General features: G+C 34.3%; 1 protein-coding gene across 50 annotated transcripts in view; it reads left to right on the forward strand.

Annotated features, from left to right (window-relative positions):
• Nucleotides 1–14,917, forward strand: part of TRIP12 (thyroid hormone receptor interactor 12) — a 167,680-nt gene that overhangs the window by 124,904 nt on the left and 27,859 nt on the right. For 23 of the 50 annotated variants that reach the window (XM_056807049.1, XM_056807059.1, XM_056807016.1 and 20 more), the window contains 12 exons: nucleotides 885–1,092; nucleotides 4,484–4,584; nucleotides 4,807–4,981; nucleotides 5,629–5,770; nucleotides 6,390–6,581; nucleotides 7,658–7,809; nucleotides 9,682–9,839; nucleotides 10,406–10,479; nucleotides 10,562–10,761; nucleotides 11,699–11,826; nucleotides 13,610–13,761; nucleotides 14,327–14,469. In XM_056807049.1, the coding sequence (XP_056663027.1) occupies nucleotides 885–1,092; nucleotides 4,484–4,584; nucleotides 4,807–4,981; nucleotides 5,629–5,770; nucleotides 6,390–6,581; nucleotides 7,658–7,809; nucleotides 9,682–9,839; nucleotides 10,406–10,479; nucleotides 10,562–10,761; nucleotides 11,699–11,826; nucleotides 13,610–13,761; nucleotides 14,327–14,469 (1,825 nt within the window). Of the gene's footprint in view, nucleotides 1–884; nucleotides 1,093–4,447; nucleotides 4,585–4,806; nucleotides 4,982–5,628; nucleotides 5,771–6,389; nucleotides 6,582–7,657; nucleotides 7,810–9,666; nucleotides 9,840–10,405; nucleotides 10,480–10,561; nucleotides 10,762–11,698; nucleotides 11,827–13,609; nucleotides 13,762–14,326; nucleotides 14,470–14,917 lie in introns of all 50 variants that reach the window. The other 27 variants (XM_001364975.5, XM_056807020.1, XM_056807032.1 and 24 more) reach the window with 3 other exon arrangements.

The following is a 14,917-nucleotide window of genomic DNA, read 5'->3' on the forward strand; positions in this document are numbered from 1 at the left end:
GTGCTTTGAGTCATTTTCTTACCTAACACATTTCTATTGCTTTAAGCCTATTCTCCCCTCCCTGGCCCCACTGTGCGCATGTGTATATATAGAAGACCCTGTTCATCGCAATGCTCCTCTTATACAATGATGATAGAAAAAGAAATCTCAATGAGCCATTTGAGCATTTTTATTTAACCTTTTTGATTGGACTTTAGATATGGTTGTTTGATAAAGTCTCTACTTTTTCAAGAAATGCTTCTAAAATTTCATTGCTAAAGATCAGTTTTATATTCCTATTAATAAAAAAACAATAGAAAGATTATTTTTCAGACTTTTTGCATGTCATTTGGTTATATCTCAAGTTCAAGTTGGCCTTTTTGCTTATGTAACACTATTGCTAGCCCATTTGGCTTGGCGTCAATGATAATCTCTTTTAGAGCTTTCTTTACCCTCATTTCTAGTTATTCTTACTCCAATCTAAATGAAATGATATACATTTGGTTAATATAATTTTGACTTAATTTTTCCATAATATCAAGGGTGCTGTCAAACTTAATATTCTTTAGAAATTGGACATTGAGTTTTTTGGTGCTTGACATGGTTTTTTTCTCACATTAAATTTCAGAGCCATACGAGACTTATAGTTCTCTTTTGATTTAGTTGGTACATTTTATAGGCAAAGAAAATTAAACCTAAGAATTCAAGTTTCCTGACCTGTAATGTCATACAGCAAGATCAGAGTTGATGCAAGAATTTTCTTTACCACTATAGGATTCCTTTGTATTATTTTATTTCTACTTCTTTTTTCTTTTATTGAAATGAATTTACAGATTTTCATTATCAAAACAACATTATTTTATTTTTTTAAAAACCTGATATACCTATATTCTCTATATATTAAGGTGTAATGCATCAAGTAAAAAATTTAGCCGAGTCTGAGGCTTTGCTAACAAGTCCACCAAAGGCGTGCACTAATGGATCAGGGACTTTGGGGTCCAGCACCACAATCAGCACTGGGACAGCCACTGCTGCCAGCAATGCAACTGCAGACTTGGGCTCACCCAGCTTACAGCACAGCAGAGATGATTCTTTAGATCTGAGTCCACAGGGGTAAAGTATTCTTTTCCAAATTTTTCCTTTCCATATTAATTTGTCATTTGCTTAGTTCTGATGGAAAATATTATTTTAAGTCTTGGAATTAATGTGTGATTTTAGTATATAGTAAACATATCTGGTAAATATAGGCAAAATACACTGCATGTTTTGTTGTTGTTGTTTTTTTAACCCTTACCTTCTGTCTTGGAATCAATACTGTGTATTGGTTCCAAGGCAGAAGAGTGGTAAGGGCTAGGCAATGGGGGTTAAGTGACTTGCCCAGGGTCACACAGCTCGGAAGTGTCTGATGTCAGATTTGAACCCAGGACCTCACGTCTCTAGGACTGGCTCTCACTCCACTGAGCTACACAGCTGCCCTCAAGAATTTTGTTAAAATGCTACATAGCAAGAGATCACACTACCATTTTATGAGAATTAGAGAAAAAATAGCACTGGGCACTTTAGATTTGAGACTTGACTTAGAATCTCAAATGCTACAGATAAAAGAGTGGTTGCCATAAACTGTGACTGCAAAAATATGGTTTTAAGACTGTGAATTTCCAAAACTGTAAAGATAATTTTTAGTGTCTTGATTTTATATTAAAAATAAAGTGGTCGCCATGGAAAAAATTCCCAAATATGAAATACCCAAGTTATTTGGTTTTTATGGAGATTTCAATTAATACAAATTAAGGAATTAAGGAAAAGAGAGAGAGACAGTAAGAGGAAATAATGGGAAAAGGGCCTAGGCTATTGGTCTAGGCCTGAGCTTTAAGAGAGACCAGTCAGTTTTTAATCCACTCACCAACAAGATTTGTCCTAAGCAAGATTCTAGTGTTCAGAGAGACCCTCCAGTTCAGCCTTCCTCTGACTCCTGACCTCCAATTCAGCTCCAAAGCTGAATCTACTTCAGCCACTGAAAGAGAGACCAGCCTCCAATTCAGCTCCAAAACTGAATTAACTTTCAGAGGTCTTCTGACCTCCTTTTAAAGAGAATTTTCTCCTATGTCACCTCCCCTAAGTTTTCACATCTACCAATCACAGTAGATGTTTTCCAAAGGACTGACCATTCTTAATTCACACCTTGTTGTCACCTTCCCTAGGTAGACTAAAACCTCACACTTCTTGCTAAGCTTGCTTGACCTTTTTGTGATTAATTTGACCTTCATAGGTAGCACCTTTTTTGTATTAGATCTAAAAAATAGACCTAGCTTAAGGGTTTTAGCTTTACTTTAAGTATGGGTTAAGTACTTTTCATTGTTCAGTAAGGAGTTTATAACTTTATCTTCCCCTAAAGTATGCTTAAATATGGGTGTAGTAATGTAAAATTCTCACATACATTCCTGACTAAGTACCTCCATTGTTTAAAATGGGGAATAGCCTTAACCAAATGTTCTAAGGTAGAGAATTTTTAAGATTCACACAAGTATGATACAATCACTATTTGATCATTGAAGATCTCTCCGAACCCATGGAACTTAGCACACAGAATTTCTGTGAATATTACATTCAAGGTGTCCCAGATGCTTCAGTGCAGTTTTGGGGGACATACTTATATTATAAAATGCCTTTCAAAATTGTCAGCTCCTATTAATTGTATGAAAATGAGATGGGGATAAAGGGAAGAATTTTATCCAGGTTATCAGACATACCATAAGAAAAGATGTATGTGTAGATCAAAGAAAAGAGATAAGTAAGAAACAAAGCACCAATACAACTTAAAAGTGAAAGTGCTATAGTACAACCAGCTAAAGGGTGCCTGAAGCAAAAAATGGAAAAATAAACAAAACAAAAGAAATTTCAATTAATGTTCTCAAATAGGTAAATCAGAAAGCCAGACAAAAGATCTTGAAAAAAATTCATCAACTACAGAGAAATCATGAGTGATTTAGTGTGCTACAAAGTGCAATGCTACTGCTGAATGGAATGAAAAAATAATCCAGTGAAATAAAATGTCAGGGCTAAAAATGGAGTCCAGTCACTATAAAAGATTAAGGTTTGATAAATTCCCTCTTAAACACTGGGGATTAGAACTACAGCTCAGGAAAAATGGTTGGATAAAAAACCCCGATATTTATACTAAAAAAGAAACTGGTTTTGAAATCATATTTCAAACTAGTGGAAACTTGGATTAGATCAACAGTTTAAAGAATTTTTAAAAATCTATTAGAAATATACCAGTCTTGAAGCATAAGGATGTTTTTATCAATGAAAATAGGAATAATTGGAAGTACAAACAATGTATGATTTTTATAAAGATAAATTATTTGTAATTAAAAATATTTTCAAACTTCAGCAAATATAACATTGGGACGAAAGTATTCTCTATAGCTATGTCAAGTAATACTTTGTTCAAGAAACTGATACATATCTAAAAGACTTCTGTGAATATGAGATCAGAGGATATAACACATATATGAGGGAGGGAATATAAATTGTTGTTAATTCTAGGAAGAGATGTACTAATTCTGTTATTAAAACAAGATTGAGACTAATTAAAACTTCTCTCCCCCTTTTAGAAGTATTGCACTTCATATATTGGCAACAAAATGAAATGTAAAAAAGGAGCTTGTCAATGTCAAAATATTCATAGCTAGGCTGGAAAGTGGATGAATAAATTACAGAAAATTTTATGATATGTAAAAACCAAATATATAAATTAAAGCTAAACCAACAGAACCTCTTTATTGATATGTTGAGTATAGTTATGGTGAGAAAGAACTTCAGAAATAGCAGAACTTTAGATGCATAAAAGCATTTAAAATTTTTTTGTATTATAATAATAAGCTACAACCAACCTCTGAATTTTTTATCAGAAGACCTGGATTCTAATCATTTATCTGTTACCTGATGGCTGTATAGCCATGAGTGAGTGTAAAACTGATGAAAGAAGACAGAAGTGGGAAAAGAGGAAAATCCCATAAAAAAGACCAATAGAATGCGTAGTCTCGTTATTTATATCTTAGGTAATTCCTTAGGCGTATGATCTTCACTAGAATGGCCTTACATTTGTAGATTTTAAATTATTAAGCCAAATATTCAAGAAATAAAACTTGGGTTTTTCTTTTCATTGTTTTAAATTTCTGAAAACGGGAGGTCGGGGGATGAATGATTAGAGTTGGAAATATATAAATATATGACTCATAGATCCTTCTTGATTTCCAAAAGTGAACAATTGTTAAGTTTAATCTTTGCTATACTAGATGTGGTTATAGCTGTATAATTCATGAGATTGGGGTTTTCATTAGTTAAATAAAGAATCAAAGCTGTTGCTTTTTTTGTTACTGAGAGAAGAATACAGAAGAAAATATAGCTAAAGCAAATTGCATGTGCCGATTTTAACCCAATGGAGTAGCTGACTTTTCAACAGTCCCCTCCCCTCTTTTCTTTTTGGGTCATTTGATAGTCGACTTAGTGATGTCCTGAAGAGAAAACGACTGCCTAAACGTGGGCCAAGAAGGCCAAAGTACTCTCCCCCAAGGGATGATGACAAAGTAGACAATCAAGGTAATGACTTCTAGAATGTCTGAAAGGAACAGTTCATATATGTGTTGTTAGGTGCACTTTACCTTAAATTGTAATGATAATGTTAATGTTTAGCTTAACCAGATTTTTATTTACTTAACATCTTGCCAACATGGTAAGTATTGTGCTAATGTGAGTTTTTAAGATTTGTGGGATTTTATACCTTGTTCTTAAAGCCAGTATTACTTGTTTTGCTCACTCTAGCTAAAAGCCCTACCACTACACAGTCTCCTAAATCTTCTTTCCTGGCAAGCTTGAATCCCAAAACGTGGGGTAGATTAAGCGCACAGTCCAATAGCAACAACATTGAACCAGCCCGTACAGCCGGAGTCAGTGGTCTTGCCAGGGCTGCCTCAAAGGACACCATATCTAACAATAGGTAAAGTCCGTTGTCTTTCCTTAGGCTTTTATTGACAAGGGTAGAATCCATTTTCATTGATTCAGTTTATGTTACTAACATATAGTTTAAAATGAATTATTAGTATTTTCATTTAATATATGAACTTCAGTGAGAACAGGCATCATAATTAGCTGCTATATTTGGATTTGAATCCAGTCTTAGCTAGTTGTGTACCCTGAATCAGCTATTTAACTATCATATCACAGTGCTATTTAGGATTAAGCACAGATATTTTCTGAGAGTAGCAAAGATGTTTTATCTTAGTTTTTATTATTCTCATCTAGTTTTCCTATTATACTGTGTCCGCCACAGGCGCCCCCCCCCCCCCCCCAACTTCTTAAAATCAGAATTTCTCATCACTTAACTAGAAACCAGGGCTTCCTGGGCCCAAAACTAACTTTCTATCCACAAGGTTAAACTGCCTGTTGAATAATTTCAGATTTCTTGAGTCTACATTTGTATTCAAATGTATACATCCACAGTTGTTCAAAACAGATGTCTATATTACTCCTGAAGTGAAATTAAAAAAAAAGACTTCTTTAATCAAGCACTTATTTGCCTTTGCATAAGTGAAATGAATGGGGAAAATGATTCATTATGTTTTTATTGCTTGTTTTCTATTCCAGAGAAAAAATTAAGGGTTGGATTAAGGAACAAGCTCATAAATTTGTGGAACGGTATTTCAGCTCTGAGAATATGGATGGAAGCAATCCTGCACTAAATGTCCTTCAGAGACTTTGCACTGCAACTGAACAACTCAACCTCCAGGTAGAATTTTCAAGTGTGGTTATCAGAGATTCCATTACATTTTTGAGCACAAGAATGATGCTTTGTTAATGATTAGGGGCAGCTGGGGGTAGCAGGAGCACCAGGCCTGGAGTTGGGAGGACCAAGTAGCTTCAGACACTTCTAACTTTGTGACCTTGGCAAAGTCACTTAATTGTAGTTGCCTAGTCCATACCTCTTTTCTGCCTCAGAATTAATACTTAACCAATTCTAAAATAGATGTTAGTGGGTTTAAAACAATTTAAAGAATAGTCATGATTGGGTTTTGATAATAAGTAGACATTGACTGTTGTTATTATTTCTGATTTATCCTTATATAATATTTGGATATTTTTATATTCTAATATATTGAACTCATTGTAGATAATATAATTAGCAGTATCCTTTTAATGGAAGTTCATTTAGAAATAGCTAAATAAAATTCAACCTCACTTTAAAAAAAAATGCCTACAATTTCTATAGAAAGTACTCATTCCCAATAGGCATTAATATCCGTTTACCTTCTCTTCATTACTGATAAAGGAGTCATGGTGGGAAACCCTCTCGATTTGGTGAGTGGTTATCAAATAATTAGAATCTGGAGTCTTGTATTTATTTTTAGGTGGATGGTGGAGCTGAGTGCCTTGTAGAAATCCGGAGCATAGTCTCAGAGTCTGATGTCTCCTCATTTGAAATTCAGCATAGTGGGTTTGTGAAACAGTTGCTGCTTTACTTGACATCCAAGAGTGAAAAAGACGCTGTGAGCAGAGATATCAGAATTAAACGATTCCTTCACGTCTTTTTTGCTTCTCCAGTAAGTAATCCATTGAGTGTTGGAACAGCTACGTCTGTTTCAACACTAGTTTGCACCTGAATATTGAAGGAATGCTGGGTTTCTCAGTAGCTACATCACTGGGCTTGGAGTCAGGAAGATGTGAGTTCAAATCTGGCTACTTACAAATGGTATGATCCCTTAATGTCTTCCTCAATTTCCTTAATTGTAAAATGGATATAATAGGGTGTTGTGATCATCAAAAGACATCCTATTTATAAAGCCCTTAGCACAGTACCTTTCTCATAGTAGGTGCAATAGAAATGCTAGCCAATATTGAATGTCTTCTAAAATTTTATTTTATAATTGAAGCCTTTGGCCATCTTGGAATTCCACAAAAGACATAGTAAGACAGTGTTTCTCCCAAAAGCAGTATAGGTTCAACTGCAAAAATGTCTGATCGGTATGCTTACAGACCCCTCTCCCATTAGACTCCCTTCCATAGCCTCAGAAGATTGGTATACAGAGGGGGACGGGTGAGGGCAGTGAATAGGATTGAAATGTATAATTCCAAGAATGTTTGATAGTAAATTAATTTATTTTAGCCTGGTAAAAATTCATGCAGTTATGTAGACCAGCATTCAAACAAAGACTTTACTAGTGCAGATTACCTAGAAGAATAACTTTTAACAACTTGACTTCAGCAGCTCCTACAACTTTTCTTAAAGGAGAGTAAGTAATTTGATGTTCTCTATCTATGTCCACACCAATGAGTGATGCTTCCTATATTTTATTACATTGTAATAATAAAAGAAACCTCTATCTGGGTCACTTCTACTGCTTTGAAGAGACCTGTGGAGCTTCCTTCCTGTCCATATATAGAGGTCATATATATGGTCAAAGTGACTTGTCTTTGAAGGCATTCTAAAATTTGAGATGTTACTCAACAGTAGATCAGTGGCAGACTGAACATATATCACAATTTTTCCACTGAGTATACAATCTCAGAAAAGATTACCTATAACAAGACAATTGTGAATTTGAAATTTATAGTTTTCCTATTCAGAAGTCTTCTGTCCTTAAAAAGCATTAACTAGTTGGTTTATTTATAACTTTAGCTTCCTGGAGAAGAACCAATTGGAAGATTGGAACCCATGGGAAATGCACCTTTGTTGGCATTAGTTCACAAGATGAACAACTGCCTTAGTCAGATGGAGCAGTTTCCAGTCAAAGTTCATGATTTCCCAAGTGGAAATGGAACTGGGAGCAGGTAAGGATTAATGCTTAGGTACATCCATGCCATTATGGGTTTGGATGTGTACTAGCTTCTGTGAAAGTTGAAGCCTTCTCTTTCCCAAATCAGGTTTGCAAATATCAACACTGATGATATCCTAACCTGTATTCATTTTAAAAGACGGCTCCAATGCTTTACAGAGAAGTTGAAATTTTACTCATTAACATATTTCTTTTAAATGTCACGATGTATTAACCTGAGTTGCAAAAATATTCTTGGAAGCATTCCATGATGTTCTTGCCTCCTATAAGTATTAGGGACTATTTCTGACAGACTTGGCCTGTTGAGGTGAGCCTTAACATTTCCATATTTAAAGAAAACCCCATTGGTCTTTTGGTCTTGAATGAATATCATACTTGGTATAATTTAAAGGGTACTTGTAGTAGTGGTTAAAGTAACTGTATGCTCTACTCCAGCATGCTAATTAATTGTTACTTTGGATAGGTCATTTTGCTTCTTAGCCAAAAAATGAGATTTATGATATTGTGAATAAGTGGTTATTTAATGATTTGTAATGAATTTTGAAATTAGCAAATGAAATTGACATTTATATCTAGTTGATATGATTATTAACCAATCTTTCAAATGTTTTTTAAAAGGTTTTTTTTTTAATACTTAATTGCCCTACAAAAATATCATTGAAACGATTTGATTCTTGCACCTCTGAAATGAGATGTAATATATTTTTTTTAATTGGTATGTAAAATGAAGAAATTAATGTTTAACTCTGCTGACTTGGGAAATGTTTTTAATATGTATTTTTCTAAGGAGAAATGGTGTTTAATATGAAATGACAACTAGTACAATCATTTGATTCTTTAAAGGCTTCATTTTTTTATTTGGGACAAATTTTTTTTACAAGCATCTTTTTACTTTTTCATTAGCCATTGTATTTTGACAAAAGTCATTATGTTATTCATAATAATAAAGGGAAAATATATTCTAAGTGTTTTGAAGGATATAGGATTTCTTAATGGATTGAATAAGAATCTTGCTGCTGTATGTTACAGACTAGATAATGAATGTTAAATATGTACATCTGTAAGGAACAGTTCATAATGTTCAAGATTCCTAATAGATTTAAAAATAATTCACAACCTCTTCCACATACATAAAAGTTTGTCAACTCTTTGAAGTCTTTAGTTTCATTTCTTTGGTGTATCCTCCATTCTCATTCAGGAGCTCTATATATATAGGCTAGATATGGGAGAACTCCACCTGTAATTATTAATATTGCCTTATAGAAATTGATAATCATCATTAATTTTGTTTTTAGCAGCTCTTAGATACGCAAAATATTATATCTGTATTTTAAAGTGAAGAGCTTAATGGCAGAAACTTGCTTTACCTTAATGTAGCCTGGAAAATTTTGCACCCTTTACCTTACATTTTAGCTGTGTTGGACAAAATAACCATTAATGTATTTTATTAACACTTCCTATTAGGAAGTGCTGAAAAGAATCAAAATAGATTAAGACAAATTATGAGACCGTGGAAGATGAACTGTAAAAAAGAAAAACAAAACAGAAATGTCTAAAATGATGTAAAAGACCAAGGGATTTTGTATTCATTTCTGTTGGATGAGTTATTTCCCCCTACCTTCACTTATGATTTATTTTTTATGGTTTATTATATTAATCCTTGCTACTTTATTTTAAAGATATTGTTGGTTAAATGTGGAATATTTCCCCTATTTTATTTATATATATATGCTTATTTAGACAAGATATCAATTTGCATGAACACTTTCTCATTGCATTATTTATGTATGTTATTTGTAAGATGACAAGTAATAGAATAATTGTAGCAACTTTTTTCATAAATTATCTTGAGTTTTTCTCTCAACAGAGGATCGCAAGCTTTAAAATTTTTCAACACACACCAGTTAAAATGCCAACTACAAAGACATCCTGACTGTGCAAATGTGAAACAATGGAAGGGTGGACCTGTGAAGATAGATCCCCTGGCGTTGGTACAAGCCATTGAGAGATATCTTGTAGTCAGAGGTACTTCTACATGCCTCCAACTCCTGGTCCTATGCTATTCACCCTAGTGTTTCTATTGTGACTATAAATGGAATGCCACCTATACAGTGACATACTGGGGATGGCATGTAGTCAGATACTGTCTTTTAAGTGCTTGAAGTTTTAGGGGAAGGGGCACTACCTTTTAGAAAATATAGTATGTTCTTTTTTAAAAAAGACAGAGTAAGTGACTGCTTTTTGTTTGAGCCATTATTTTGCAGATTTATAATTATTCTGTTAAGCTTTCTTTTGCCAGTAAGCCAGGGTTCTCTTAGCTAAAGACTTTATGTATTAGTATTTAATTTTATGTTCAAGAGCCTCTTGGAGCTGAGATCTTTAAATTTGTAGTTAAGCACAAAGAAAATAAATCAGGATGTTTTATTGGTCTTTGTTGATAGCATTACTGAGGAGAATAACGTGCTTTTCCTTTGTTAAAGATTCATAATTTAATATTTGGATATTTTATAGGGGCTAGAGTTAATCAATAATTTTTGGAGTTCTTTGTTTAGAATTGCAAAGAGTATTAAGATGAACTCTTCTGTTTTTAGGCTATGGCAGAGTAAGAGAAGATGATGAAGACAGTGACGATGATGGTTCAGATGAAGAAATAGATGAGTCTTTGGTAAAGCGTTATTCATACTGAATTTTCATAGAAAAATGTAGATTCAGTATAAATCAAAATTTGTCTAATTTTTCTCTATTAGGCTGCTCAGTTCTTAAATTCGGGAAATGTAAGGCACAGACTACAATTCTACATTGGAGATCATTTACTGCCCTATAATATGACTGTGTATCAGGCAGTTAGACAATTCAGTATACAGGCTGAAGAGGAGAGGGAATCTACAGATGATGAAAGTAATCCATTAGGAAGAGCTGGCATTTGGACAAAGACTCACACAATATGGTATGGTTTCCTCTGCCTTATGTTGGTTTTTGTGTTTTACTTATAAAGAACATTAAGATGAGCTTATTTTCATTCTCTTGCCATATTAAAATTTTTTGATTCCTATTGTTCTATAATGATTCCTATTATTTCTATAATGGTGTGTATAGAAAGCCATTGATGTACTCAAACTGTTCAATAGAATGAATGCAAAATTTCATGTCGTGTAAAACATAAACTTTCTCAATTTTCTTAAAACTTTTCTTTACCATTTTCTTATGCAAATGGACAGGCTATATGGGGAATAAGAGGTAGAAATGCAAGACCATTGCTTGCAAATTGAACCAACTTTACTTTTTTTAACCTTCCTATTTTTTATTTATAAAGAAATTATAGCTCATTGTATAAAGGCCATTTTATAGCCCTTCTGTGAAGGTCTCTTAGGAAACAATGAGTTGTTACTTCAGCTTTTAGAAGGAGGTGAAGATATGGTAGCACCTTCTTGTTTATAGATATTTTCAAGTTTAGCTAATCAAGAGCTGGTGTGGATAGGGAATCCCATTGTCCTAGCTACTAATTTTGTAAGGAGAGTCAGTTGTGCTCAACAGAGCTAATCCTTACATAGAGATAATCAGTAGGATAGCTTTATTAGCTTAGTAGAAAACCAACAAAATCACATTTAGCAGCTTATTCTAGGTATTTCTTATCCTCTAGCCTCTTCCAGATGAAAACAGTTTTTAAAAATTATTTGACTTCATATTGAACATCTCTACAACTGATTAAACTTGCTTAGTAACTCTTTACTATTCCATTCATTGATTTCTACATGTAATCTTAATAATTCGGATTTTTTGTCTACTTGGCGATAATTTTTATTTTTCAATTATGATTTATTCATAGGGTTATTTGTGCTCATATTTTAATTAATACTTTGAATGCTCTTCTGTCATCCTTTTAGGTATAAACCTGTAAGAGAAGATGAAGATGGTAGTAAAGACTCTGTTGGTGGTAAAAGGGGAAGGGCCCAAACGGCTCCAACAAAAACTTCCCCTAGAAATGCAAAAAAGCATGATGAATTGTGGCATGGTATGTTTTCCAGAAAGTAACTCCCTATTATAAAAAGTTATGATTAGGAACTATCTCCTGTTATTGTCTTAACTAAATTTATCATTTTAAAGAAGCATTTATAGATATCAAAATATTTTTATGCTACCAAAAAAAATGAATTAAATACATTTAAACTTTCTACTTCCTTAATCCTGGCATTAAAACCTTTGAAACACGAAAGTCTGACTTTACTGTGAGAGATCCTTCAGACCATATGCAATAAAAATATAGTACCTTCTATATAGAAAGATGAAAAGAATTTGGTCTTTGCCCCTGAGGGCTTTATGTTATGGAGCTGCAAAGCATGTTTTAAAGTAATTTTGTGTGTGTATGTGTGTGAGAGGTGGGGGGGGAGGAGAGGGAGAGAGAGATGAATCCTGTTACCCCTTTGTTGGGAATAAAATTGTTCACTGGAAATCTGCTCCAGTATGGCAGCAAGAGTTTAAAAAAATTAATAACCCCCAACATGAACTTTGCCAGTAGTCCCTACCTCTGCCACAGAAAGTACATTTTCTCCTCCCTTTTTTGTAGTCCTGCTTGGTCATTATATGTAATCTATGACCCAGCATTCAGTTTCCTTTTTGTTCTCTTCCCTGCAGTTGTGTTAGTCATTGTCACACTTTTAAGATACTGCTTGTGTTGGCTTCAGTGGGCATCAGGGTTCTTCTGCCTTAATGTATTCATGCCTCCATTTCACCCCTTGTTCCCTCTGCCCAGACTTGGGGTACTATTTTTTCTCCCCTGGTTTTTAGGATGGCCAGGATGACATTGTCATAGTACACTGAACAAAGTAGTACCAAAATACCCAGAGTTCAGAAACTTTGTCATAATCTTTTAACTGTTGTTTTTTCTTTTTGAGCTTAAAAATGAGTGAGACTTGGGGGCAACTGGGTAGCTCAGTGGATTGAGAGCCAGGCCTAGAGATGGGAGGTCCTGGGGCTAATCTGGCCTCAAACACTTCCCAGCTGTGTGACTCTGGGCAAGTCTCTTGACCCCCATTGCCACTCTTATACCATTGACCCCTTACCACTCTTATGCCCTGGAGCCAAAACACAGTATTGACTCCAAGATGATAGGAAAGGGTTTAAAAAGAAAAAGAGTGAGACTCAACAAATAAAAACATTTGGTTTTCAAAACTTTTTTTTCTCATTATGTAATTAACCAATTTTAGGTTGAAAAGTCTTTTATGAACATAACTCCTAACCATCATTATTTGAAGCTTATGAGTTAATAATCATGATATATACTTCATGTAACAGTTTTGTTTTATACTTGATATCCCTCCTAACATGGCTTATTCTCACTGGATTGTTAGCTAGAGGATATGTGACTCATCATTGCATTTATTTATTATTATTATTATTTTTTTTGATGCCTTTCTTTTGCTAGTGAAGAGGTGCGTGCCAGAAGAGAAAGAAATCGTCAAATTGAAGTTACTTCCTTGATTTCGGTCATTACATATAGATTTCATTAAGTTTATGTTCTTTTTTTAATATTCCATTATCATGTATACTTCAATATTTGAAGAATTCATGGTATTCTTGGTATATGCAGTTTTACTTAGAAGAAATGGTATCAGTGCCTAGTATTTATTCATCAGCCAGTAGCAGAGCTCTATACAACTGTAACACATACTCAAGGGATATTTGGAGAAATGCTTTAGATTTACAGGAGCTATTGTATTGAGTACCATCACATCTGCTATGTTGGTTTACGATAGTTGCTGTAACAATAAACTTTTTACTTTAATTTTTTTCTTTAGATGGAGTGTGCCCATCAGTATCAAATCCTTTAGAAGTTTACCTCATATCTTCCCCACCTGAAAATATAACTTTTGAAGACCCTTCATTAGACGTGATCCTTCTATTAAGAGTTTTACATGCCATCAGTCGTTATTGGTATTATTTATATGATGTGAGTAATCCTTAGTTTTCTGAGGTTATTTATCAGATTAATTTCATCATTTCATAATATGTTTCTATGATGGATAATAATAGTCTACTCCACTTCCACAAGTAGGAAGTGTTTTGGCACTAGATAATAGTGTTTTTATTTTAATGAAATGGATATATTAATTGAGACAACTTTTTGAACCAAGTTGCCAGAATCTTAATTTGGCACGCATGTGTGCGTGTGTGCACGTGTGCGTGTGCGTGTGCGTGTGTGTGTGTGTGTGTGTGTGTGTGTGTGTGTGCGCGCGTGCTAGAATAATAGAGGAAGAGGGCAAGGAGCCACGTTAATGTTGACATAATAGAAGAACAGAAAGGAGGAAACCAGAAACATTGACTCTTAGCTTAGGCATGGTATTCCAGACAGCGCCTGGGGGTTTTTGATCTGTACTACTACTGAGTTGGCTTTGTTTGGAAAGTGATTGATTTTAAATCACTGAGATATACCTAGTTTTAAAGGGGAAAGAAGGGGAAATTATCTCATTAAGTTTTTTGTTGATAAATAACATTCCTTTAAAATTTTTTGACAGAATGCAATGTGCAAGGAAATAATTCCAACTGGTGAATTTAATAACAGTAAACTGACAGCAAAAGCAAACAGGCAGCTTCAGGATCCTTTGGTAATCATGACAGGAAATATCCCAACATGGCTCACTGAGCTTGGAAAAACCTGGTATGACTTGTCTTGCTTCTATAATTTTCAAGTTTTGAGCATTATGTCTTGTCTCCTCCCACCTCCTCTCCAGGGCCCCCAACACACATACATTTAGTGTTTAGAGGGGGCACGGAAAGGAAGGAGAATTAAGACCTATAATATGCTATATGTTTATATGTATAAAAATACTAATTATTTGGCTTCAATTGATTGTATGTAATCTTTGTCTACTTAATTTATTAAAAATGTACCTTTTGTCTTAAAATCAATATTGCGAGTTGATTCCAAGGCAGTAGCGTGACAAGGGTTAGGCAGTAGAGGTTAAGTGGCTTGCCCAGTCACACAACTGGAGCGTACCTGAGTCCAGATTTGAGCCCAGCACCTCCCATTTCTAGGCCTGGCTTTCAATCCACTCTGCCACCTGGCTGCCTCCTGAGATAACTTTATTTCTCTTCTCTTCTCTTCT

Source organism: Monodelphis domestica, chromosome 8 (genome assembly GCF_027887165.1).
Source record: "Monodelphis domestica isolate mMonDom1 chromosome 8, mMonDom1.pri, whole genome shotgun sequence".
NCBI lineage: Eukaryota > Metazoa > Chordata > Mammalia > Didelphimorphia > Didelphidae > Monodelphis > Monodelphis domestica.